The sequence below is a fragment of the Rhincodon typus genome, chromosome 38, assembly GCF_021869965.1.
Source record: "Rhincodon typus isolate 14 chromosome 38, sRhiTyp1.1, whole genome shotgun sequence".
NCBI lineage: Eukaryota > Metazoa > Chordata > Chondrichthyes > Orectolobiformes > Rhincodontidae > Rhincodon > Rhincodon typus.
In genome coordinates, this window is record NC_063369.1 from 7065062 (window position 1) to 7093043 (window position 27982).

The following is a 27982-nucleotide window of genomic DNA, read 5'->3' on the forward strand; positions in this document are numbered from 1 at the left end:
TGCAATGTCGCTGAAGGCCTCTCTGGGTTAATCAAAGCAGCATGTGCGACAGGCTTTCTATTCACATCGCTCAGCTATTTTCCTCACCTTCTGGAAAACAAAAACCTGACCTGTCAAATCCTTGGCTGGCTGATTTTCACCCTCCTGTGTATGCAGTAAAATGAATCAAACAGTTCGCCCTCACTCTCCATGGTACAGAACTGGAACTTGAGCAGAAACAAATGTTGTTTTTGCAGCTCTGGGACTAGGGCTTGTACTCAATAATGAATGACACTGCTTATGTCCAAAACTGGTGCAGCTAATTTTGGTGCATTTGTCCATTTCCCACAGACATCACCAAATGCTCCCATCCTGTGCACAAGCAATAATACAGCAGAGTGGGTGAATGTGTGATGTGATATCTGGGAGCAGTTTCTCTATAACTGCATTTCCGCCCTCACAATCTGCTGTGGATACAGTGGTGGGCTTTAAATCTTCAGAAGGGTATTTGTACCTGATGAGGTGGTACTAACGTTAACATAAGAACAGGAGTCACGTAGTACTGAAAGATTCAGTAAATAATGACGAGAGCTCCTGGTATCTACATACATTTCAATCACAGGTATTGCTGTGTGTGAACTAGTACTGAGAAATTTGTCTACGAATTGTAGCACACTGCAGTCAACATGTCAAACTACAAGTAGCCCCGGTAAGGTGGAGACTGAGAACTTTTATACCATCAGGTCACAGTGATAAGATCACGAGCATGCCTCTTTAACTTATATTGCACACTAGCTGCGAGGAATAACCTAACAGGTGTTACAAGCAGTTGTTTCAAAGGACTGGTAAAAAGGAAAACTGCAGACCCTTAGAAAGATCATGGATGTAGGGGACTAAAAGGGACTTTTGTCAAACAGTAAATTTCATGGCATTCTGCCTCCATCAGCAAAGCACATTAAGGTTCAATGTAATGCAACCTTCAGATGGGTGTTGGTTTCAGATGCTTTACTGTTCACTGTCATCCTACCTCCAGTACACCTTGCACCTTTTTTGCCCACCACTTTGACTTTTCACCCTCCCTCACAAGGGAGTGAACTTTGTCACAAGGAAACAAACCTTCCCAATACTATATCCAAGTTGCCACCTTTTTTGTACGTGAAGCTAAATAATATCAGCAAGCTATTCAACCACACGGGGCATCACATTCAAACTTGCTGTTCTCCTTATCCTGCAAGCATTTGCCCAGGAATATTAAATGGTGCAAGGGTGGCTTATTGTCCCCACCCTGGTTAGGGCATGTATTCAATCACCAGCTAAAATCATTTGCCTAAGTAACCGTCAGGGATTCAACTCTGGAGGAAAGACAACAAGGCAAGTTGACAAAATGTACTAAAATCCATCACATTTTTTTTTTGCAACTCTATGTTTCTGTAGTGATTGGAACGAGGGCCTGGTGGAACTCATTGAGTATGAGATCCCTGATTGGGGTTGTTAACCCAAACCAATTGGGGAGCCCTGGCTGACAAGAGTCTCAAAGGTTCTCCTCATTTTAGGGACTGGCTCTAAGCTGGCTGGTCAGAGTCCATGTGCTGTGCACATGTAAATAAATGGTGACTTGGTGACGGGATACTGGCCTCCGTGGAGTTATTTCAGGATCTTCATGCCAAATGTCATCAGGCCACTAATGTCACACTGGTGCATACTTAAGAAATTCTCTGACATTGGAAAGAGATACGCCTTTGGGGGCAACATGTAGCAACCCTAACTCTGAAGGTGAACATAAGCCACCCTTCAATTGAAAGTGCATAATGCTAACACTGGGTGCAAAAATGGAAAAGAGGACTGTTCTGTCTTAACTTTAATAAAAGTAATTTGGGTTCTGACCCCTCAATCTTGAAAGGGAAGAATAGCCACCTTAAAATGTTCACATTGCTTGGTTATTGAAAATGCAGAAGCTTATTTTTAAAAAAAAAAATACAATGGCTCAACTACAAGCAGAAAACATAGCAGGAGACAGGAGCAGGAAAATCGGAAGAGGAAAGTAGGGACATTTTACTGTTTGCATTAGTTCACTAATGTCCTTTAGGGAAGGAAACTGCCATTCCCACCTGGTCTGGTCTACATGTGGCTCCAGACCCACAGCAATATGATTGACTCTTAACTGCCCTCTGGGATGGGCAATAAATGCTAAAAATAATAATAAATTAATTAATAAATAATAAATAAATATTAGCCTGGCCAACGATGTCCTCATCCCGTGAATGAATAAAAAATAATAGTGATTAGTATAATTAAAAATAATAATAGTGAGAGGACACTGCTGAAAACTAGGGGAACTGGACCAATGTTAAATGAGTTCACAGCAAATTATTGTGCATTTTAGCAGCTGTGTATGGATTCTGGTAGCATCCCCCATAACTGTCCTGGTTTAATCAGGATGGCCTGACTTTGTGAGCTAATTTCATTCCTGCACCAGTGTTCCTACTTCAAAACAGCATTTGCAAAAGTTTAAATATTGCCCCAAGTTATAAGGTTGCTCATCCTACTGGAACTGAAGGTACAGAAGTGTAAAGAATGTTTGATAGCTGCCAAATTGAGGGTTATCACTAGCTGTAGGCCTATGTTACCAGTTGCTAATGTGGCCAATGAATCCATCCTGGGTGGTTTTAGTTATTTAAGTCTAACTGATATTCTTTGAAATTTAAGCCATTGGATACAACATACTCTATTTCCTTGAATTACAGATGCTTGCTGCAGAGCGAACGTAAAGGATAAGGTGAATACTTCTCCAGAGGCCGCATCCTGGAACCAATGTGGAAGCTTGAGCACAAAGTTAGTACATCATGTGATTTTTTTTTAAATCACTTTTTTTCATAGACTGTTTTCAGTAATCATTTGAGGTGGATACATACTGAGTTTATTTTTGTGTTGACCAAAGGAAAGAATGATCATTTGGAGAGTGGAGCCCTTAGAGAGAGAGAGAAGAGCAGGTCCAAGACTAGTATTTTAAATTTAAATAGGTGCAATTGAGAAATCTGGCTAAAGTGAACTGGACAAATTAGGTTAAGGGGTAATCAATAGAGAAGGAACAGCAGCCATTTGAGGGGATATTTCAGAATTAACAGAACAGCTATATTTCCATGAGAAAGAAAAAGTGGAGGAGCCACTATCTGTAGTTAAGTCAAAAAACTTAGTTTTTTTTTAACCTTGTTATTATGGTAATGGGAGGCAGTAGTGTAGTGGTAATGTCACTGGACTAGTAATCTAGTAAACCCCAGGTATGTACTGGGGACACAGGTTCAAATCTCAACATAGCAGATGGTGAAATCTGGAGTTAAATGCTGGTCTGATGGTGACCCCCAAAACCACTGTTGATTATTTTTTAAAAAAGTCTGGTTCATTAATGTCCATTTTAAGGAAGGAAATCTGTCATTCTTAATAAAAACCAAAAGAACTGAGGATGCTGTAAATCAGAAACAAAAGCAGAAGTTGCTGGAAAAGCTCAGCAGGTCTGGCAGCATCTGTGAAGAAAAAATCAGAGTTAGCGTTTCAGGTCCAGTGACCCTTCCTCAGAACATCCTTAATTGACTTGGCCCATATGTGACTCTAGAGCCATAGTAATATGGTTGACTCTAATTACCCACTGAAATGGGCTGCCACACTACTCAGTTGTATCAAAATCACTACAAAGGCTGAAGAACGGAAAGAAACCAGACGTACCATTTGGCATCAACCGAGGCAGCAGAAACAGCAATGGCAAACCCAGTCCTGTCAACAATGCAAAGTCCTCTCACTTGCATCCACAGTTTTGTGCCAAAATTTAAGAGAGCTGTCCCAAGAACTAGTCAAACAACAGGCTGAAATAGTTATTCTCACAGAAACATACCCTATTGTCAATGTCCAAAGAGACCACTGTCACTATCCCTAGTATGTCCTGTCACACTGGCAAAACAGACCAAGCAGAACAGGCAGTATGTGATGTATGGTTGGGCAGGACTCGCCCTGGCAGTCCTCAACCTTGATTCTGGAACACATGAAATCTCATAGCATCAGGTCAAACACGGGCTAGGAAATCTCCTGCTGATTATCACCTACCAAACCTCCTTGACTGATGAATCAATAATCCTCCATGTCGAAGAGCACTTGCAGAAAGTACTGTGCATGGCAAGAGAACAGGACTTTAATGTCCATCATCAAGACTAGTGCAGTAGCACCACTACCAATGGGGGTGGTCAAGTCCTAAAGGACACAGCTGCTAGACTGGGTTGGCAGTTAGTGATGTGGGTAAAACAAGACGGTAAAAACAATTTACCTGTTGCAAAAGCATTTTTCTGTGACAGTATCGATAGAACTGACCACACAAATTCACTGCAGAGTCCAACTCGCGTTTTCTCATTGAGGATACCCTCCATTGCGTTGTGCAACAATATCATTTTGCTAAATGGGATACACTTCAAACAGACCTAACAACTCAAAACTGGGCCACATGATCCAGCATATACCCGACTCTGCAATTACCAACAAGTCAGGAGATCAACCCTACATCAATGAAGAATGCAGAAGGCATGCCAGGAGCAGCACCAGGCTTACCCACAACTGAAGTGTCAACCTGGTATCGCTACAACACAAGATATTCCAGTGTGATGTGGAGGGAGTGTTGTACTGTCACAAATGCCTTCTTTCAGACAAGACAGTTAAATCAAGATCTCATGCAGCTTCTGGGGAGATAAAGGGACTCATGGCACCATCTGAAGATGAGCTTACCAACATCCAGGTGGGGTGACTGGAATTTGTGATACCACTTAAATTACTTTTAGGTAAAGAATAATTCCTGGCAAGTAACTCCTTGCTTAACATAAAGAAAGTAAGGAGCCACGCCCAATGAATATTCTGAACTAAAGCCAGCCAGAAGGTTCCAAGTTTGACTCTCTTGCCTGAGTTTTATTCAGTGGTCTTGGTTACAGCAGAAATTGATGAACAGAGCCCTTCAAATAACCACAGTACCCTGAGCTGTGAAAGAAGGAAATCAGCCAGGATTTCAGTTCCTTTTCACTGTTCAGTGACTCCTGCTGTAATTGCATGGCTGCACACGGACTGCTTAGGGGCTGATGGAAAATTGCTGTTGCCAGCAGAACCAAAATGAGGAGAAAGAAAAGTAATTGGATATTTGAGGCCTCAAAGTCTTATTGATATAAAGAAAAGCAACATCATAGTATGTTAACGAATTTCTTTTCTCTCTAGGTGCGAGCAATTCTTCAAACAGCTGTTGTGTTTCTATCGCTGCTCCCCAGATGCTGCAATTTGGGCAAGCCCAAGAAATTCCAATTCCCTTCTGAACGTACCTCTCTGTCAGGGCTTTTGTGACCAATGGTAAGTACAGTAATGCTCCCGCTATTTGAAGACTGAACAAGTCATATCTGAGCATACTGAGCACAGACACGAGTAGCATGGTGAATCCTTTCACTCAAGCAGCTGAGCTTAGACTGATGTATGGAATTTTCCATTATTGACATCTGTAAGAATCAATGCAAAGCAAAACATCTTGAGGTGCTTCAGAGAAATATAGTCAAACAAATCACTTATATTTTTTATTTTAATGGGATGCAAGTGTTGTTGTCAAGGCTGTCATTTGCTGCTCATTTTTAATTTCCCCTTGTGAAGGTGGTGATGGCCTTGAATTATTACAGTCCATGTGGAGTAGGTACAGCAAGCAATGTTGCTAGGGTGGAAGTTCAAAGATATTGAACCAACGTTGGTGAAGGAACTGCAACATAATTCCAAAGGTATATTGGGGCAAGTTGGACAATCGTACAGTTTTTAAATACTGTCTCAAAGGAGGAAAGAATAGTAAGGAGGCGTGATGAAGGAATTTCAAAGTCTGGGACCTAGGAAACAGAAGGCATGACAAGCAATGATGGGATGAAGAAATAAGGAATGCACATGACTGAGAATGAGCCCATTATCCTCACTCTCTGTCTTCTACCTACCAACCCAATTACAAACCTATATCACAGGATTACATTTAGGCAGATTTGAGGAAGTACCTCGACTTTCTTCCATAATAGTGTTCACCCTTCTGCTCAAGTGACCTAAGTATCAGGTGTCAGCAGGTTGTTCCACAGTGGGGAGTCCTCTGTTCACGGTGTCAGCGTTGAGCCAGACTTCAAGTCAGCACACTTGCAGCAACACCAATGATGATGATTACAAAGGGGATGACTTTCTGATTTTTGCCATCCTTAAATCAAGATTAGTTTACTGTCCCAATGCTCGCCCATTGAGATCAACTGAACCCATCCAGACCAGGGGCTAAATTGAATATTTCTTGGTCATGAGACTCCGCTACTCCTTTGATAGAGTTGGTGAGACATCAGAAGAGTGATGAGACAGAATTAATTTCCTGAATCTACTCCCACTTCTGAAAATGCAGCAGAATCTCAGTATACGACCATATCGATCTCAGTTCGCAATCAGGCCAAGAGACAACATTTTGCAGTGGATTCTACCAAATTTCTTGTTTTCTCAAACATCTTCAAAAAGTAATAACCTGATGGTAAACTCTGTTCCTGGGTTATTTATCAGCAAGTGGTAGCTATAAAAGTCAGACAAGAGCTAGTTCACAGAGGAAGCTGCTCCTGCCCATCCCATTTGCTGCCATTCTTGTTATACACTGCTGAGTGAGTGAATGAAGTGGCTGATGTGAGACTGAGCCAAAATGAACATAAATCCTGTATGCTTTAGTCACTGATCTCAATTGAGGGCTAGTGGGCTGTGGGGCATTACCAGTGACCTGGTCTTGCAGGAGAAGGGAATAGTCAGCCAAGTATGATGATTCCTGCTTGGCTTGTAGTGCCATTTGCTGCTGTGTGTGGAAAACGCTTCTTTTTTACACAATCATAGACACAGCGCAGAAAGTAGCAACTTTGGCATTGTGCCTGTCATTTCTTTGAAAAGGTTCTTCAACTAGCCACTGCCCTGCTTTCCTTTAGTCTCAAAAGTTGTATTTTTTTGAACTAATGATCTACCCTTGAATCTGCTTCCACTATCCTTTCAGGCAATGGAATGCTCCCCCACCAGCTGTTGTCTCTGGTACTTTTGCCATTTATCTTGGCATTTGTGGTGCCACTCATCCATGGCAGATGAAAGAGCCTGTCTTCCCTGTGATGCTTCCCACAGCCAAATATTTTGTCAACACAAGAACAGCAGTTTGGGCAAAGTACAAGGAATACTAGGCACATATGGATTCATGCAGTTCCATATCTATAGACATGATGGGAAAGGAGGAACCTTGAGCCGAGAGAACCTTCACCACTGAGTAGCTTTACGAATGCTTGCCTAATGAAAATATTGTAAAAGCAGGACTGCTGGGTCACATGCCAAAACAAGTTAGGCAGGAATTTAAAGAAGAGGTCCTTGAGGGTAGTAATACCTGGATTACTCCTGGTGCCACAAACTAGTGAGGGAAAGAACAGGAAGACAGAGCAGATGAATGCGTGGCTGAGGAGCTAATGCAGGGGAGAAGGGTTCACATTTTTGGATCACTAGAAACTCTTCTGAGATAGAGGTGACCTGTATAAGAAGGATGGATTGCACCTAAATTGGACGGGGACTAATATATTGGAGATTTGTTACAGCTGCTCAGGAGGATTTAAACTAGCAAAGGGGGTGGTGGTTGTGGTGGGACCTGAGGAGATGGTGAGGCAAGAGAGCAGTCTGAGACTGGTACAGTTGGGAAAGGAGTAAGTCAAACAGTCAGGAACAAACTGCAGAATGAGGCAGGACTGATAACTTAAACTGCATTTATTTCAATGCAAGAGTCCCAACAGGTAAGGCAGATGAATTCAGGGCATGGTTGGGAACAAGCGACTGGGATATCATAGCAATTATAGAGATGTGGCTCAGTAATGGACAATTCTGGCAGCTTAGTGTTCCAGGGAATGGGTACTATAGGAAGGATAGAAAGGGGAGCAACAGAGGAGGGTGGGTCACATTTTGATTGGGGATAACATTACTGCTGTACTTAGGGAGGATATTCCTGGGAATATGTCCAGGGAAGTTATTTGGGTAGAACTGAGAAATAAGTAATGGATGATCACCTTATTGGGATTGTACTGTAGATCTCCCCCCATCGCCCCAAATAAGTCAGTGGGAAATTGAGAAACAAATTTGGTCTCAGTTATCCGTGAGAATAATAGGGTGGTTATGGTAGGGGTTTTAATTTTCCAAACATAGACTGGGACTGCCATAATGTTAAGGGCTTTGATGGAAAGGAATTTGTTAAGTGTGTACAAGAAAATTTTCTGACTCAATATGTGGCTGTACCTACTAGAGAAGGTGCTAAACTTGAGCTACTCTTAGGAACTGAGGCAGTAGGGGAGCACTTTGGGGCTGGTGACCATTGTTGTATGAGTTTTAATATAGTGATGGAACAGGATAGACTGGGTCTAAACATTAAAGTTTTAAATTAGAGGAAGGCCAATTTTGACGATATTAGGCAAGAACTTTCAAATGCTGATAGGGGCAGATGTTTGCAGGTAAATTGACAACTGGAAAATGGGAAGCCTTCAAAAATGAGATAACAAGAGTCCAGAGACTCTGTTAGGGTGAAGGGCAAAGCTAGTAGGTATAGGGAATACTGAATGACTAGAGAAATTGAGATTTTGGTCAAGAAAAAGAAGGAACCATATATCAGGTATAGACAGTGGGGCTCGAGTGAATCCCTAGAAGAGTATAAAAGCAGTAGGAGTATACTTAAGAGGGAAATCAGGAGGGCAGAAAGAGGGCATGAAATAGATTTTCCAAATACGGTTAAGGAGAATCCAAAAGGATTCTACAAATACATTAAAGACAAAAGGGTAACTAGGGAGAAAATAGGGCCCCTTAAAGATCAGCAAGGCCACCTACGTGTGGAACCGTAGGAGATGGGGGAGATACTAAATGAATATTTTGTATCAGTATTTACTATGGAGAAATACATGGAAGATAGAGATTGTGGGGAAATAAATAGCAACATCTTGAAAAATGTCCATATCACAGAGGAGGAGGTGGATGTCTTAAAACACATAAAGGTGGATAAATCCCCGGGACCTGATCAGGTGTATCCTAGAACTCTGTGGAAAGCGAGGGAAGAGATCGCTGGGCCCCTTGCCGAGATACTTGTATCATCGATAGCCACAGGTGAGGTGGCAGAAGACTGGAAGTTGGCTAACATTGTGCCACGATTTAAGAAAGGTGGAAAGGAAAAGCCAGGGAACTATAGACTAGTGAGCCTGACATCAGTGGTGGGCAAGTTGTAGGAGGGAGTCCTGAGAGACAGGATTTACATGTATTTGCAAAGACAAGGACTGATTAGGGATAGTCAACATGGTTTTGTGCGTTGGAAATTGCATCTCACTAACTTGATTGAGTTTTTTTGAAGAAGTAAGAAGAGAACTGATGAGGGCAGAGCAGTTAATGTGATCTATATGGATTTCAGTAAGGCGTTCAACAAGGTTTCTCATGATAGATTGGTTAGCAAGGTTAGATGACATGGAAAAAAGAGAACTAGCTATTTGGATAGAGAACTGGCTCGACAGAAGGTGGTGGTGAAATGGTTGCATTTCAGACTGGAGGCCTGTGGCCAGCGGTGTGCCACAAAAATTGGTGCTGGGTCCATTGCTTTTTGTCATTTATATAAATGATTTGGATGTGAACATAGGAGATATGGTTAGTAAGTTTGCAGATGACACTAAAATTGGTGGTGTAGTGGACCGCGAAGAAGGTTACCTCAGATTACAACGGGATCGTGATCTGATGGACCAATGGACCAAGGAATGGCAGATGGAGTTTAATTTAGATAAATGTGAGGTACTGCATTTTGGAAAGGCAAATCAGGGCAGGACTTATACACTTAATGATAAGGTCCTGGGGAGTGTTACTGAACAAAGAGACCTTGGAGTTCAGATTCATAGTTCCTTGAAAATGGAGTTACAGGTAGATAGGATTGTGAAGAAGGCATTTGGTATGCTTGCCTTTATTGGTCAGTGCATGGAGTATAGGAGTTGGGAGGTCAGGTTATACAGGACATTGGTTTTGCCACTTTTGGAGTATTGCATGCAATTCTGGTCTCCCTACTATAGGAGGGATGTTGTGAAATTAGAAAGGGTCCAGGAAAGATTTACAAGGATGTTGCCAGGGTTGGAGGGTTTGAGCTATAGGGAGAGGTTGAATAGGCTGGAGCTATTTTCCGTGGAGCATCGGAGTCTGAGGGGTGACCATATAGTGGTTTATAATATCATGAGAGATATGGATGGAATAAATAGGCAAGGTCTTTTCCCTGGGGTGAGGGAGTTTAAAACTAGAGGGCATAGGTTTAAGGTGAGAGGGCAAAAGTATAAAGGGGACCTAAGGGGCAACTGCTTCAAGCAGAGGGTAGTGTGTGTATGGAATGAGCTGCCAGAGGAAGTGATGGAGGCCGATACGATTACAACATTTAAAAGGCATCTGGATGGGTGTATGAATAGGAAGAGTTTAGAGGGAGATGGGCCAAATGCTGGCAAATGGGACTAGATATCTCAATGAGTCTAAGTCAGTGCAACACATACTGTTAAACTCGTTCATTTTTTAACCAGCTTAATGGGCGTGCTGCTGGTGATTATGGATGATCTAAAGCAGTTCCATTTTCCCTCTACAGGTACGAAGCATGTGAGAATGATCAGACCTGCGTTCGGGACTGGAATGCAGATTTGAACAGTTCAAATCGCACTCGGGGCACCTGCACCTCGGACTGTATTCCTTTCAGTAAGGTAGGAACAGTGGCAAGGTTACAGATGTTAGAGCAGCTCTAACACAGAGAAGACTGAAATGATGGTGAAAGTAACATGATATTATTCTGTCCTCATGGCTAGATCTGCAACATCAGAAGGTTGAGACCCACTCCAGGCCTACACCAATAATTCGATAGAATATCAGTGCAGTTGGCTCCATCTGATAAATTGTTCCAATGCTCCTCCCTCAACAGGGAGGCAGGTGCGACAAATCATGCACCGCATTGCTGTGGGATTTTGCTGTGCAGAAAAAAAAATGACCTGCAAAGCAGTGAATGAGCCTCAGTGTGATTTGGCACATTTGGAAGGTAGTGCAAGAGTTTCTGGAAGGCACAGCAAGGTGGAAATCCTGCTTTTCATTTTCCGTCCAGGATGAAAAATACTTTGTTGCCATAGTAGCTCAGCAGTGACATGACTCCAGCCACTGACCGCAATCCTCCTCCGCAGCCAAGCTCGCAGGGTTTGAGCAGAAGCACCAGCCTTCCCCTCAGAGAAGAGTGCAGACTGGCTAAATTTGAGTCAGTTGCCTCCAGCTATGCTGAAGCATGTTATCAATTCATTTAGGATGCAGAAGCAACCATATTCTAGACTTGAGAATGGCAAGTGGGGGAGTGGAGAGGGAGGCAGAGATTCGTCCATGCTGCAGTGTGATCTCAGGAAGAAAATAAAAGGTCCTTTTAAAAAAAAATGTCTGCATTGTTCTTTCACATGCCTTTGAGCTGTAAAGTGTGAGTTTAAAATTGTCTGCAAAGCTCTATCAGATCTCATTTTCGACTGAGACAACAGAGACATGAGACCCCAACCCCCACCACTGCATCATGTCAATGATTCATGAAGAGACATTGCATTAAACGTCACCGAATAACCCAGGGAAGATATTATCTTAATTGATTTGATGGGGAATCTCACAGATGGCAAAGCCCAAAGCAGCTCTTGAAGAAGGAGAATGTATCTCAAGTAGTTTAATCTTCATCAGATTATAAACATCAAAACCTCAAGAGTAACGAAGTTTTAGAAACAGGAAATGTGACTGCTGAAGCAGGGAATATACTTTAGGGGGTAATTAAAGCCTACTTTTCATGCAAATGATCTGATTGATTCCAATTGTATTTCAGTATTAGCTTCTCATTTTGTGCTGTTATTTACATTGATTCTGTAATCAGACAGAAACATCCTATTTTCTCAAGCATGAAATGCCTTTTGCATTATTTATAGACTGCCAAAGTATTTCCATAAAACAAAAACAGAAATTGCTGGAGAAGCTCAGCAAGTCTAGCAGCATCTGTGGAGAGAAAGCAGAGTTAATGTTTTGAGTCTAGTGACCCTTCTTCAGAACTGAAGATGCTTCCAGACCTACTGACTTTCTCCAAGCAATTTCTGGTTTTGTTTCAGATCGTCAGCATTCACAGTACTTTGATTTATTGAAGAATTTCCATGGTTGCTAGGTAGCACCTCTTTATCTGTTACTGCTAGTTCTCATTTTTGGCAATTCTAGTGTTTTCCAAACAGTAGGTGTACCCAACACAAAAGCTGTACTGAGAGCAACAGAACCTTTTGTCACTTATTGGGTTCAGGTTGTTTTGATAATCTAGCCAACAGAGCTAATAGAAACAGCTTAGAGGAAGCCATTGGTCCCATTATGCCTGTGCTGGCTAACAGAAGTGCAATCCAGTACAGTTCTACTCTCCAGCTCTTATCATGTAGACCTGTGTGGCATAATCTACACTTTTTTTAATGTGATGAGGATTTCTGCTTTTAGCACTATTCCAGGCAGTATTTCAAACCCTCTTTGGGACAAAAGATTTTTCGGCATCCCTCCAATTATTCAATTATTTTTAATCTGTGCCCTGGTTATGGACCATTCTGCTAAGGGAAACCAATCCTTCCCACCAACTCTCTCTCGTCCTTTAAAATTTTATATACTTCAAATAAGTGTCCCTTTAGGTTTCTTCATTTCATAGGTCACAACATAGGCCTACCTTTAAAAAAAACCCAAAAGAACTTCGGCAGAATCAGAAACAAAATACTGGAAAAACTCAGCAGATCTGGCAGCATCTGTGGAGAGAAATCAGATTTGATGTTTTGGGTCCAGTGACCCTTCTTCAGGCCTATCTAACCTTTCTTCAAAGCTAAAGTTTTCCTGGCAACATCTTAGTAAATCTCTCACTGCAGTCTTGTATTGTGATGATCAGAACCACATGCACAAATCCACAAGCAAATATTGTCCCACATTGCAGCCAAATCCTTTAGAAAATGTACTTGAATTCATCTACAAAAATATGTTTGTTAAATTGAAAACACTTCTGTTTCCTCTTACATTTATTTGGTCCGTTTTGTTGCATTCTCCACATCTGAGGTGAAAAGACTTGGGATCGAGCCCCATTCCTGGACTTTTAGCACATTTATCCAGGGTGAGAAATTATCACAATGCTGAGAAAGAGGCACATTGCTGTCAAATGGACAACATGTTAAGCCGTTACACCGTTCACCTGCTTGTAGGACACAAAAGGTTCCACAGAAAGAGGAAGGAAGTCCTGCTGGTGTCCTGGTAACTAATTCTCTCTTGACCACTACTATGATCGGAAAAATTAGTCACGTATATCCATCATGGTTTGTGCACACATTGATTTCTGTATTTCATTGTATGACAATGGTGACTATGCTTCACCAACAGTTCATTGATTGGAACATTAAAGATGCGTGCTCTTTCTTCCTAACATTTGGTTTGCAGCCAAAAGGCTGAGACAAAGGGAAACAAAGAGCTTGCTATGAGGACTCTGAAAAATCCAACAAACCAACAAGAAAGGATAAGTAAGCTTCCTCCAAATTATCAACATCCCTGAGTAACTGTTGAGAATTGACAATGTTAAGCTGCAAAGATCAACTTTGAGAAGACAAAAAGGCGTATGATGATCACTGTCTTGGAATAAAACGAGATTGGAAACAGTAAACCAATCCAAAGGAGTTCTGCTGATTGCAGAAATGGAAAAAAAAATGCAGAAATACAAGTTCCTGGTCCTGTTACTACCTACTTAAAATCGAGAATATACAGGGTTGATGTAATTTGAACTTCTGGGCTATTCATTAGCTGCATGTGAATGAATGGATTTCAAACCAGATGACTTGATAGAGGTGTACAAAATGACCAGAGTTATAGATAGAGTGGACAGCCAGAGGTTTTTTCCTAGGGTGGAAGTAGCTGTTACAAGGGGGCATAGTTTTAAAGTGAGTGGAGGTAGATATAGGGGAGACGTCAGGTAGGTTCTTTATTCAGAGAGTGGTAGGGGTGTGGAATGCATTGTCGGAGAGGGTAGTGGAGTCGGCCTCAGTAGGGGCATTTAAGCGGCTATTAGATAGGCATATGGATGATAGTATAAGATAGGGGTGGAGGTTAGATAGACCTTAGGTTTAGGGTAAAAGTTTGGCACAACATTGTGGGCCAAAGGGCCTGTACTGTGCTGTACTGTTCTATGTTCTATGTTCTATGACCCAGGTACCATTTTAAGGAGATTCAGAAAGTGGTTGAGAGTATCACAGAAAATAGTGTGAGCTATTTTCAATCTTTGGTCTTCCCTTATTCGACGCTAGGCATCTAATCCAGCACTATATATTCCTAAGTCTATGTCAAATATTAAAACTTTCTTATTCAAGGAGAGCAGAAGGGAAGATTGGATGAGAATCAACCCATTAAGAATGTTAAAACATTGGATTCCAGATAGAGGCAGATTGGGTAAAGGGGTCAGGTGTAGCTTTTAAGTTATTGTTTTATGTAAGGTAAGTATAAAAGTTGTTGAGTAAAGAAGATCAGCCAAGTCGTGACTGGATGACATTAAGCTTGCATTTTAAAGACTAAAGTCTGTAAGAAGAAGCTACAAAAATTAATCGGAGGCTTGAGGTCCTAAGAAAGAATAAGTTACAGTGAGCATCAAAGCAATGAATTTTTATTTGTGTGCAATGTAGGACACTCAGCTCAACAAATTCATGCTGGTGTTTATGTTCCATATGAGCCTCCTTCCATCCCTCTTCATCTAACCCTATCTAACTTGCTATTTTTTTGTTGCTCATATTTATCCAGCTTTGCATTAAAAGCAAGTATCAGATTCTCACTACACTGGTGATGAAGTAACTGTATTGCAACTTAAAACTTTATGGTCATATATTTTCTCTCTGTGCCTTACTGAAGAATGTTTTCTTAGAGCCCTGCATCCTCCAATAACTCACCTAAGTGTTCACTGTGCCTCTGTGACCTTGAACAGTGCCCACAACGGTCAACTTGCTATCCATATACATGCATTTTTATCGAAATCTCATGGATAATGATTAGAAATTTGACCCATGGTTGCAGTTCCTCTCCAATAAAGGAGCAGCAACACCAACTGTGACACCATTGTTGCTACAGAGATCAGCTAATAAATCCCAAGTTCCTGACAGATCCCAAAAATACAAATTTCATTTATATAATCCATGCTATGTGGTAAAATGCCCCAAAGCACTTCACAGGAGTGTTGTCATGCCACATCTGACGATGTGCCTCCTAAGGATATATTAAGGGAGATGCTCTAAAGCTTAGTTATAAAGGTACATTTTGAGAAGCAGTACTTTAAAGGAGGTCAGACAGACAGAGCAGTTTAGGGAAGGATTTCCAGAGCTTAGGACTACCACAGCTGAAGACATGGCAATCAATTAGATTAGTTAGAATTTGGGATGTGTTCAAGAAACTCAAATTGGAGGGACTGCAGATATTGCAAAGGGATGCGAGCCTAGAGGTCACGCAGGTAGAGTGGCACAATGCCATGGAAGGATTTCAAAAGTAGGAAACTCAGCTTCTCATTTGATCAGAAGGAAAGACTTGCATTTGTGTAGCACCACACATGACCTCAGGTCAACCCATAAATCTTCACAGTATATGAACTGTTGTCACACAGCAGCTTATTTGTGTATAACAAGGTCCCAAAAACAGCAATGAACTAATGACCACATAATCTGCTTTAGTGATGTTGTTTGAAGGAAAAGTGGTGGGCAGGACACCATGTTCCTCTAATTTGAAACAGTGTCTATAATGGTCTGCTGCACCCACTTGAGAGGGCAGATCGGTCAGTACATTAACACTGGCTCTGACAGTACAGCACTCCCTCAATACAATGCTGGACCCAAATTTTGTTCTGACATTTTGAACGCATGACCTTTTGATTCTGACCAACCTAGTGTGGCTGCTAGCACTGAGGCACAGCTGAACTGATTAGTCACTGAAAAGCAGTTTCAGGCTTGTTAATGCATCTCTTCAGATATGATAAAACAATAAATAGAACAAAGTACTGCAGACACTGGAGATCGGAAACAAACAAAAACACACCCTTCTTGAAGAAGAGTTGCTGGACTCAAAACATTAACTGTTTTCCTTTCACAGATGCTGCCAGACCTGCCGAACTTCTCCAGCAATTTCTGTTTTAGTTCTTCAGATATTATGTTGGACATAACTGAATCTAGATTATTAGCATAGCATTCACAATTTAATATGGAGCTTCACTGCTTCAATGCTTGTAATTATATTTAAGAACCGATGCCACTATGCAGAGCATGCAGTTTCTTCACAGCACTTGAAATTCATTGCAACCCTGGTTCCAGCTGAATGATAATTGTGTGACTATTTTGCTGAAAGATGATGACATGTGTGACAAATAGTCACAGATGTCTACGAATTACATCGCATTGATAAGCTTTTGTCTTTCAGAGGATGCTGGGCCCCAGGGAGAATTCTGCAGCCAGCTGGAAATTTACCGGAATATTTCTGCTAGTTTTGAAGAGTTGTCAAGACAGATGAACACCCCCAGTTGTGATGTGTAGGACAGGATGTCTTAGTTAGAATTTGCCTGTCATAAAGATTTCTGTTACCAAATTGTTTTTCTTCCCCACACGCTCTCTTCTTTTTCTCCATCCAAGAGCAGTGACTTGTGTTGGGGTACATCACAACAGGTATCAGTTGCCCTCTAATCACCAAAGAAACCTTTTGAGCCTAAATAGCAGGCTCTTTGATCAATCAAATGTGCCAGATCTGGTCCTCAACACATCCAAAAATGCATTCTCCAACAAGGATCAGCATGCTGCTTAGGAATTGATTCTTTTCCTTCCCTGAACTCTTATCCATGGTGCTTTGGTTAATGCTGGGCTTGTATCAGGAGGGAATGTAGTGGTCTTTGCAACTGTGCATGCAACCTAACTACATCTCCACAAATGCAATTTAATTTGACTATCTACTCACCAAAAAATAATCAATGGAGCTCATTATTATCACCACTCCTCAGTCAGTCGTCAAGCAGCCCACATGCCAATCTACACTTCAGGCTGAAATGCAATCATTATTATGATTTGGGTACTTTAGTAGAACGTGCAAAATCCAGCTTATGCTCTTGATCCAGAACCTCCCCACCCACTGTAGCCTCCTCCTGTGCACCTAGTTTTAGCTTCAGGCTGCTCACTCCACAGAGCTGTTGGTTTCACTTCTGCTGCTTTTACTGCTAAGGTGGCATGGTGGTGTGGGGATTCTCGCAATGTTAATATCCAGCCATGCTGCTCAGCGTTCGACTAAAGCTAGACAATTGTTTTACTGAAAGAAAGCCATGGTGGCATGTGCCAAATTGTGATGATGATACAAATGAAAGTAATCATAATAGACAATCATTAAAATAAAGTATACATTAATAACAGAATTGCACAAACATACAGATTTCCGTCTACAGTTACGATATATTGCAAAATGCAGGTCTCTTTAATTTACAGATTGAAAGTGAAAGGTGTCCAGCACACTACAGTTTATATTGAAGCCTCTAGATCACATGTTATCAGGTCGGATCCATTAGGTTCTCTACCATTTACATCTTATTTAAGTTTTATAAAGTAAGGGATTGACTGACTTGTAGTTTTTTGTTCTATATCTTATTTGTGGAACTGCATGTATTCTTCCTAATTCTATTCTATATTTACATTGTGGTAAGAGGTACTGACTATAAATGAAAGGTACTGCTTTGGATTTTGGGGAATGCAACAGGAGCTTACTAGATCATCAAGAGGCAAAAAGACTTAAGAAATGCAAAGGATGGTAGGTGGAGTGCACTATTAGCGTACCACCATAATTCCTTGCCTGGTCAGAACACTGAAGATATACCTCAGACCTTCATTAAATGATCATCGCTATTCTTTTATATGCAATGTACATATTCCATGATGAGTAACAAAGTGTCGCACAGAAAAGCAATTTAGTTAGATGCTGCTACTATCTCTGCTGATAATAGTATTAGCAAATGGTGACAACAGTACACACTAGCAATAAAAAAACATGCTCTCTAGTGAATATCCTGAAATTAGCTGACACATGGATTAATGGCTCTCTTCATTTTATTTTCTTCCAAGATGTACAAGAATGGAAAAGATCTGTGTGAAAGCATGTCTGGAAGTTCTTTCAAAGTCAGATCCTGTAACTGCTTGAACATGGACGAGAATGACAAGGAGGTGATTAAAATCCTGATGCAGGAGGATAGCACCAAAGCTGGTATTAATGGGGCGCTCCCATGCAAAGAGAAGCGCAGCACTCTGAACAAGCTGAGGCTCTCCATCCGCAAGCGCTCACTTTTCATGGAAGACATTGACGGCAGTGGAAGTGGGTTCCCGACAACTGATTAGTTAAAACTACGGTTGCTGTTTCTCTTTTGTTTTGCATAGTTGCTGCTCTTGTTAAAATCTACTCCTTGCTGTATTCACACTGAAAAATATTCCAGAGTTAATACTCACCATCCCAGTCCTCAACTATTCTCTGTTCTAGCATGCAACCCATCTACATCTCAACAAAAGCCATCAAATTCCATCCTGATATGAGTCCAAACTCGACCATAGCACCATGAATGACAGTTCAGAGGAAGGAAAAAAAATATCCTATTCTTCTTCCTACATCCTCACCACATTTTCTTGGTCAGTTTTCCTTCTCACAAACTAGCTGATTCAGGATTAAGTTTACAGCCCAAGTCAATGTTTTAGCATTACTATCAAGCTGCTAATTTCAGGAGTGAAAAATTGATACCATACCATTTTGGGTCATTAATCTGAAATACCTGGTGTCCGAATGTGGTATCTCGGCTTCCATTAGACTCCTCTGAAGAGGAAGTCAGATATGTTTCATCCATCAATTTCAAATTACCTCCATCTAACTACATATTGATCATCATTCAAAAAAAAACGAACACAAAAATAGAGAAAGATGGATGGACCCTTTAAAGAATGAACTTTTAGTAACAGTTAGACAGTAATGTCAGTCCATCAGGAAATTGGACATACCTAACGGGCCTCTCTCCATCCCTAATAAAATTCTAGGGTTCTCCTTTTAATCCACCGAGTCATTCCCCTACACAGAACTTGTGCAGATTTCTTCAAAAGACACATTACTTCATTCAAGACAAATGACTGTGCAGATAAAACTAGCAAATAGATCAAACATGTGAACGCTGTCACTAATTTGTGAAGGACAACTCCAGGATGTTACCCCAATCTTACAATTGACTCTGACCTCTGCCATGGATTGAAATGTCTCTGGAAACATTATTTTGGGAGGAGTAATTGAACATCTAAATTAATGTAAACATTTAATCCTGTGAGAACCAACTAAGAAGTTGTCCAAGAAACTTAATAGCAGTTTCTATTCCAAATAGTTTATCATTCCACTTTTCTGAGTTTGGGAAGAAATATCTGAGAGTGTTAGGGCATGGTAACATTGTAGTCCTGTTCTCTAGTTCCTGTTTGCAGTGTCAAGTTAAAATAACCTGCTCACAGCCATTCCTCACTTCATTTTGAAACTCTGGATCACACCTCTTCTGAAATAATTTTGCCATAGAAAACAGAATAAAATTCAAAACATATGACATTGAAATAGAGAACTAACCCAACAGTATGCAATCACTTCACTCAAAGTTCCTCGTAGCACTGTCATCTCCATTCCCTTTAGTCATGGTTTGTATTAAACATTTAATGCTTGTGATAAGGGAAGGAACATTTGGGACAATTTTCAAAGCCACCCAAGCTCTTGCCACAAACTTTTAGATGCTACAATTCTGCAGTTCCAGTGTAAACTGTGTGGAATTTGCTTGCTCTGATCCTAACTCCTACTATTAGGAAAGAGGAGAATTTATATCTAGCACTTTTAACAATTGCTGTAAAATTTGAGTTGTAGACCACCATTTGCTTGAGCCACATAGCCTACTTCTGTTGGATAAGTGGTGGTGTGTGTGTGTGTGTGTGTGTGTGTTTGTGGGGGGAAGAGGCAGCATGTGGGTTATAGTCTAATAATAGTCTATAAGTTGCACCTTGTATTTAAAGAACATATAAGCATTCATGAAGATATAGTTTACTTGCTGGATTTTACATTTAGACTTTCTTGCTTCTGAAATGATCTAAGATTCTTCTGTAAATTTCTAATAGAAATTATAATAGAATTAAAAGGATGCAATAACTATGGAGTACTGGTAGCCGTATTAAAATGTAATTTGGAGATCATTTTCAGAATGTGTATGTTAAAATGTCATTGTAGCAAAGCTGATCAAACAAAAATACAGGATTGGTGATGTAATGTCATACATTGCATAACAAAGTCATAAGGACACACATATGTTACCCTTACTAGAATAATATTATGCTGTATGAAGAGATTTCACATAATGGGTGAGTATGGCATCATTGATCAGCTGTTTATTAATAAAAAAAAGGTCAATATTTGATTCAGTCCTCCTGAAGGCAGCAATGTATGCTAGATTACAGTATGGCATCTACCAGTCACACTCACTCAAGAGACCATTTGTTCATGTGTAAACTCTAACCATGAGTATTGGCACTCAGCTTGACTGAGATCTGGGTACAGTAGGAAAGGAAGCTCAAATCAGTCCAGCAAAAATCAAGAATGGAATCTGAACTGATTTCCACCAGTCCCCCCAAACTGAGTTTTAGCGTAGGGCTACTGTAACCAATTCTGCCAAACCAGTCAACTTAGCCAATGGCTATCTTACTACTAAATATCTGTACATGGCTCAGCGATTGCAAGAGAATGTTTGATTATTGCAGATGGGTCAGTCACAAGTGGTGCATTATTGCTGACATACCAGTTTGTATGAATTGGCATACAAGGTGTTTCCATTGGTACCTCAAGTGATAACTGCAGTTGGGCGACTTATGAGTTAAGGGTTAAATATTTAAGCAGGACATCTGTCTTCCAAGTGGTATCACTTCATAGAATGTGTGTAAATGAAATTCTTGATGATGATACTGATCCTGTATGTACTGGATCAGTTTTTGGATCCTCTACCTTAATTTTTTAGAAAATATTTCATCATCTTCATTTGATGGACAGGATCAAATGAATGCTAAATGTTTCCAAAACGATTTGTTAAAAAGTCCACTATTTTTCCTCCACTGATTGTAAACTATAATTCTTAGCTTTTGCTGTACCATTACATTTCAATTTATTTTGCATTAATCCTACAATAAGTTCATGCTTACCAGAAGGTGAATAATTTGGCTTGGCATTTTCTATGAATTGTGTCAACAATAACATGGAAAACGTCAGCAGACAGACTGCTTCATTTCTCCACTGAACAATTAAAGAAACAGATCTTTTTGTTTTGCCAATCCTGCCAGAGATTTGATTGATGTGGTAATCTAATTAGCAACTTTCTGCATAACAAGAGAGCACAAAAACTTATAAAATTCAAATTCCCTTTATGTGCCAATACTACATCAACAAGATTTATAACATTGAACAGAAATAGGCTGATAAGCAGTAGACGCTTGTCCTGGCAGAGTTGAACTGACCTTGTTGAAGATTTCTGTTTGTTCCTTCTCTGCAGGTTGATTATCCTCTGAACATGCCACTGTCAGGTGGTTTCAAAATTGCTTAGTTTTCTCATAATGGTACAATTTTTCTTTTTGGAACATAAACAATAAATCAGCAAAACCAGAAATAAAGCCGAATCCATGTTTTAGTAGCAGCTTGTTTCGTAACAGATGCAAAAGCACAGGTGATTTGATCATGATGTGTGAAAGCTTTGGCTGATTCAGTTTATTGCAGGTAAGCTTACAAAGATTTTTTGTTTATTTTGTCAACTTTGTATCATATGGAATTCCTGACTAGGAAAGGGAAATATAGATACAAAAGATGGGTTGAAAACTTATCCACTTCTGGCTAGACCCAATAAATTAATCATCATTTTCTGTCTCCTGCACTGCATCAGTGTTGATATGGTGATGGCTCTGGCTTTACTGACAATGTTCAAACAGAGTAGTCCTAACTTCTCAAGGTCCAAGGAGAAATGGGTCTTTTGACTAAAGTTAATTGGACCTCCGCTGTGCTGAGGCAGAGAATGAATGACCCTACTCTTACCCTGGCACCATAACCACCCTTTTTCCATACAATATACATATGAATTATCAATTCTCCTGCAACATTGGAAACTATAGCAAGAGTCAGAGAATGTTATTGTGTTGATGCTTTTTGCTTCAGACTAGATTCTTACCAACATACAGTACTCCTGTCTCACAATAGGTTAGCCACAAACTACTGCTTTCTCTCTCCTCCACTCTTTCCTTCATCCCCTTTCCAGTCAAATACATTTAATTAAGAATTAAATACAATTTATTGCAGCCTATTTTGTATTTTAGGCACTGTTCCTGCCTCGTAACGTCTCGTATATGTTGGTTTTAAAGTCTGTTTACCTTTCTGTGGCAGGTTAACGATCTGCTGCGGATTTGGTTCCTTTGCAGAGTGTGCTGTAAACAGAATGTACTTGTATAAACGGATAGTGCGCTTTTTTGTCTCTGCTTGTTCTATATTTTTATTAACCAGGTTATCTGTCCTTGTAACTACTGATATTGTGCAATTCTACAGAACTGAGATTTACTAATAAAATGGGAAACATGGTGATAAAACCTCTAATGTCATGAAGTTCATTTATGTTCAGAAACAAATTGATTGATATTCCTTGCAACTAGACAAAAAGTTTCACAGTTAAGGTTTACACTTATAGTGGTGTTACATTGTACAAAAGATTCAAAATATTTTAAAATTCATTCACAGGGGAGCATGCGCGCTGCTAACATTTATAGCCCATCTCTAAATGCCCTGAAAAAGGTCATGGTATGCAAGGCCATTTCAGAGGATAGGTAAAATCAACCTCGTGTGGTTCAGCAATCATTTGTAGGCTAAACCAAGTAAAGATAGCACATTTCCTTCTCTAAAGGACAACAGTGAACCAGAAGTGTTTTTATGACAATTTGGAAATTTGTCATCATTACTGAGAATAGCTTTTTATTGCAGATTTATTTAATTATCTGAATTTATATTCTCCAACTGCTGTGATAGGATTTGAACCCAGTCTCTGAATTATTAGTCCAATAATCATTGTGGCACCACTCCCCATGACACAATACACTATATGCTGCGATTAGGAATGCAAGAAGGGAAGCTACAAATCAATCCCTAAAATATAGTTGCTACATTTTTTTCCAATTAGTTTTCGCTCTTTTGATAACTTGGATATGGGTACCAAGTGAATCAACTCTTGTCCAGATGCACAAGTGTTACAGGAAAGCTGACACAAAGGCCTGAAGATGTAATGTCCTTCTGCTTCCTGCCTACAGTGCAAATTAGGCAGCTGCCTGAATCTCAGCAGCCCATTTGGGCTAGTGAAAATTAGCTCCCACAGCCCCCCATTGCCAATGAGCTGTAATTCAACAGGGCTACGATGAGACCACAACTGGAAAGTAACCTGTAGTTCCAGACCGTGAATAGATTGCACTACAGCCAGTCAGTTCCATTTCTGCAGAAAAACAGGGATGCCACTGAAGTGAGAAGAATGTGAAAATCAGGACGCTGGAGTCAGCAGCAGAGAAATTATCTTGTGCATTGACAGTAAAATGTCTTCCAAGAAAGAGGGAGGCTTATTCAGCATAGCATTAGCACATCGGTGCACAATGCTGCAGCAGCAAAACCCACTGTTTGATTGCTTTTATTAGGTTCAATGTATCTGGCTGAAGCTGCCGAAATTGACTGAGGAAACCATCTGCTAGTGAACAGCAAAGTCATGTTTAATGGATAATTATCAGGAGAGAAAAATGGCCTAGTGACTCAAGGGACCTTGTGATAACTGAAGCTGTGAAAGAATGCATTCAGGGAGAAATTAATAATAAATTGTTAAGACTGATTACAAATCCATTTTTATTTGATTGGATTTTTAAAACAATTAAAAAGGAGACTCCAGGTTAAAAAACATTGCATTCCAGAATCTGTAAAAAATTAATTTTACATTTACAAAGCTTGTTGGATCTGATATTCCCTCTGCGCACTCATTGAAGGAGCAGATGTGAGCTTCATCATTTTTATTTTCAGCTCCAAATCTTCATTTAAGTATACTTGAGGTAATTTTCACAGAATACATATTAAATTGCTGACTCTTTGCGCAATTTTCTTTCATGCTCAAGTTTTTGGAAACTAAAGTCTGAAAGGTGCATAATTCATTAAAGAGCCTGGAGTTTGCTGTGTTCATTCCACCAACATTGTCACTGTCGCTTGTTGTTACTCCATGAAAACTGCTAACATGGAAGGGATACATTAATTTGCAGAGCAACATGAAAATGCAGCAGTTGGTGTCAAGTGAATCTATGCTACTCTGTTGGCTGCATTGTAGAGATTCGCATAGACTGATATCTACACTGCAAACACCCCCTTCAATGCCATTTGTTTCACTGTTTAAAATCCTTAGAAAACCATGCACTTTGTTGAATGAGCTGCAACCAGGTGATTAAATTATTTTGATTTATAATAATTGATAAATGCCCTTTCTGACCCAAAAAAAAAACCTAATGTTGTATTTGTTGATTGCCAAACGTCTGCATAACAAAAAAACCTATTATTTTGCAAAAGTGGGCATCTTAATTAAAAATAAAGGCTATTAAGTGTTTGTAATGTCCTGGTTTACCTTATGTGAGCAGTACTTTGCAATTGGCACCTTGCTTGTTGGGATCACTGCTACCACCTACCAGAACATGACTGTTGGTTAATGATCTTGTTCAATATTAGAGGTTGGTTGTGGGCGAGTTACTATTGGTTAAAGCGAGAGCCTGATGATCATAGTACCATTCAATACATTGAGAAGGGGTGCATTTTGATTGGAAGCTGTTCAGAGAAGATCACAAGAGCAATTTAGGGGACGAAAGTTTTTTTTACAAGGAAACGTTGAGCAGTTGGATCTATATTCATTGGAATTTAGAAGAATGAGAGCTGGAGCCCTCTTATGGCCCAGTGGTAGAATCCCTACCCCTAGACCGAGAAACCTGGTTTCAAGTCACCCCCTGTTCCAGAAGTATGCAGTAACATCTCTGGGCAGGTTGAAAAAAATAGGTTAAATTTTAAAAGAAGAATGAAATGCGATCTGACTGAAACATACAAGATTTTAAGGAGGCTTAATAGGGTAGACGCCGAGAGGATGTTTTCCCTTGTGGGGAAATCTAAAATGATGCGGCACAGGTTAAAAATATAGTGTTTTTCAGTTAAGGCAAAAGATGAAAAAGAATTTCTTCTCTGAGGATCATTAGCATTTGGACTTCTCTCTAATGAAAGGTGGAGGCTTGGTTGTTGAATATGATCAAAGCTGAATTATTTAATCGACAGGGGTCTCTAGAGTGATATGTGGGGAAGTGGGTGGCAAGAATTGGGAGTTAAGGCCATCATTCAAATCAACTGAATGGCACAAGAAGTTCGAAGTGGCTGAATCGTTTCCTACTGTTCGTATTTCTTATGTTCTCATGTTCATCTTATCCATTTACTTGGCACCAGATTTAAATTACCACTGGAAAGGGAAAAGCATGTCACAGATTCTAGAGAATTAGATCTATGTAGGTAGCTTTCTTTGAGACCAGCAGTTACTGACTGCAAAATCCAGACAGCTTTATGCTGCTGCCGAATAAGCATCATGTTTAAACATACTGATTAAATGTCAGTGTTAAACCTGTTTATGTGGTCAATTTACATCCCTACAGGAGCACAGAGCAAAGCAACCTCTCAGGAGAATGAAACAATTTGCATTTATATAGCACTTATTAGAAAGTCTCAAGGTGCTTTAGGAGGAGATGGAAGGCCAGAAGACCATGAGATCTCTGAAAGAATTACATTTTTGTGGAGAGTCTTAAAAAGGAAGACTGAGAGATGGAGAGGGTGATGGAGGGAATTTCAGAGTTTAAGGCCCTAGCAGCTTAAGTCATGGGCACCACTAGTGAAGCAATAAAAACAAAAAAGTGATGTACAACAGTCAGAACTGGAGGAGCACCATCACCTCAATGGAGCTGGTAGAGGCTGGGATTTGAGAGACCAAACCAGATCACAATTACAACATTCAGGTTAACTGTGGCAACAGCATTCACTGTCTCAGCTGCACAATCTGCAATGTCAGTATCACTGAGCCACAGTTAATACAAATCACACTTCCAAGGCAGAAGGCAGTGGGATCAAACCATTCTACAGGATCTCTACGCTTAATCTAGCCTCTTAAATCAAGCAGCAGTGATGTACTGAAGTATCTCAGTTTTACTTCCTTTTTAACCTTGACCATGTCCTTCAGGTTCAATCTCTATGAGGCTGCTGCACTGTACCATTAATTACCATTCCTACAGATGTAGGGGGACCTTAAACCATCAATCATGGACTGGGGTAGACAGTAAACATCCTGCTTCTATTTACATAAATACAGAAATGAATTAACAGGAGGATATGGAATTCAAAGAAAACACACGTTGGAGTAACTAGCTAAGTGATATCCTCCACGTCATAGGATTGTTATAAAGATCTTCTCAGGGTTCAAATTTTGTCTCAGGTTGGATTATAAATTCTCACTTGCAAATTTCCATTTCTCCAGGATAAACCTATAATTTCTGTGACATGATAGCAGCTAATTAACTAAAATCAAATGGAGTCTGCTTGCCATCGTACTCAATTTTAAAAAAAGCCCACGATAATGGGAGTTAAAGACAAAGGTATTTCTAAGACAGCCCAGAGGTTCCAAAAGACAATGTTTTATTGGTATAATTCTAAACTCTCACAGGCATCCATCAGTAAATTTTCACAAGGCTGAAGCTCTGTAGACAAATATTGAGCTACTGGCTCTGGAACTACAATGTGCTGCACAAGAAACAGAGAGCTTAAGGACAAGTTTATGATTTCCTACAGAGGGATTTCCTGACCCTGCATGTTATTCAACCGAAGTCACCAGGCAGCACCTCAGAAAGAGGAATAAAAGGGAGGGGGAGGGAGAGGGAGAGTTCAAAGAAACAAAGTGAAAATTTGTTCCCAGCCTATTCCTATCTAAAGTGACAGGAGATACCAGTCAAAGAGAAAAGTCTTCAGTCTACCTCCACTCATACAAAAGCAGTTCCTACTATCTCTGATTCAAAAGCAGTATTAGTCCAGATAGTGGAAATCTGAAATAAAAACAAAAAAAAAACCTTGAAAAAAACTCCACAGATCAGGCAGCATCTGTCGACAGAAATATTTCAGCTCAAGTGACCTTTCATCAGAATTGAACAAAGTCAGTCTTCTGGAAGGAACCAAAAAGAGTTGTTTCATAAATATCATTCTCAAAAATAATGAAGTTCAAAAACAGCTTCTGTGTCTTAATCAAATACCCAACAATGCAAATCTAAGTAAATACTCAATCCAAACTTTAGATATCGATAAGGAATAAGTCCTTGATGAATAGTTACAGGTTCAATATTCTCATGAAACAAACATTCAGTTCAGGGTTACTGTGGCTTCTGGCATGCATGGGCTAGATGGTTGCTCATTGCCGACCCACGTTTCCAAACAAATTGTTTCTTGGAAAAGCTCATTCTGTGCTTTTGTTTTCCTCATCTCCCACGCCCCCAAACATAAGCATTTGAATTCCAAACTCTGTTTCGTGTTTTTTCCACATCCATGAGATCACATTCTCATAGGTTCACAAGAGAGACAAGTTTCCTTTCAGTGAAGAAACGATGTGGCTGATCTTTAGGGCCTTCGGTCTTTCTTTGAAAGTAGGATAGCACTGAAGATGTTTCCTTTTTGTTGCCATCCTCGTCGTCATCCCTAAAAAAATAGTATGTTTAAAATAAATGTACTTCAGAAAACACAGTATTTGGGAGTG

General features: G+C 40.1%; 3 protein-coding genes across 3 annotated transcripts in view; 2 read left to right on the forward strand and 1 right to left on the reverse strand.

The window, feature by feature from the left end:
* The window catches only part of rtbdn (retbindin), a 54212-nt gene extending 31229 nt beyond the window's left edge, over nucleotides 1-22983 (forward strand). The window contains exons 3-6 of the mRNA XM_048617902.1: nucleotides 2724-2811; nucleotides 5221-5349; nucleotides 10649-10760; nucleotides 18189-22983. Of these exons, the coding sequence (XP_048473859.1) occupies nucleotides 2724-2811; nucleotides 5221-5349; nucleotides 10649-10760; nucleotides 18189-18458 (599 nt within the window). The 3' untranslated portion in view covers nucleotides 18459-22983. The remainder of the gene's footprint in view (nucleotides 1-2723; nucleotides 2812-5220; nucleotides 5350-10648; nucleotides 10761-18188) is intronic.
* LOC109935584 (microtubule-associated serine/threonine-protein kinase 1-like) overlaps nucleotides 1-27982 on the forward strand; it is a 340839-nt gene that overhangs the window by 261954 nt on the left and 50903 nt on the right. The gene's annotated exons all lie outside the window — the stretch shown is intronic.
* Nucleotides 24010-27982, reverse strand: part of rnaseh2a (ribonuclease H2, subunit A) — a 33000-nt gene continuing 29027 nt past the window's right edge. The window contains exon 8 of the mRNA XM_048617901.1: nucleotides 24010-27924. Within this exon, the coding sequence (XP_048473858.1) occupies nucleotides 27789-27924 (136 nt within the window). The 3' untranslated portion in view covers nucleotides 24010-27788. The remainder of the gene's footprint in view (nucleotides 27925-27982) is intronic.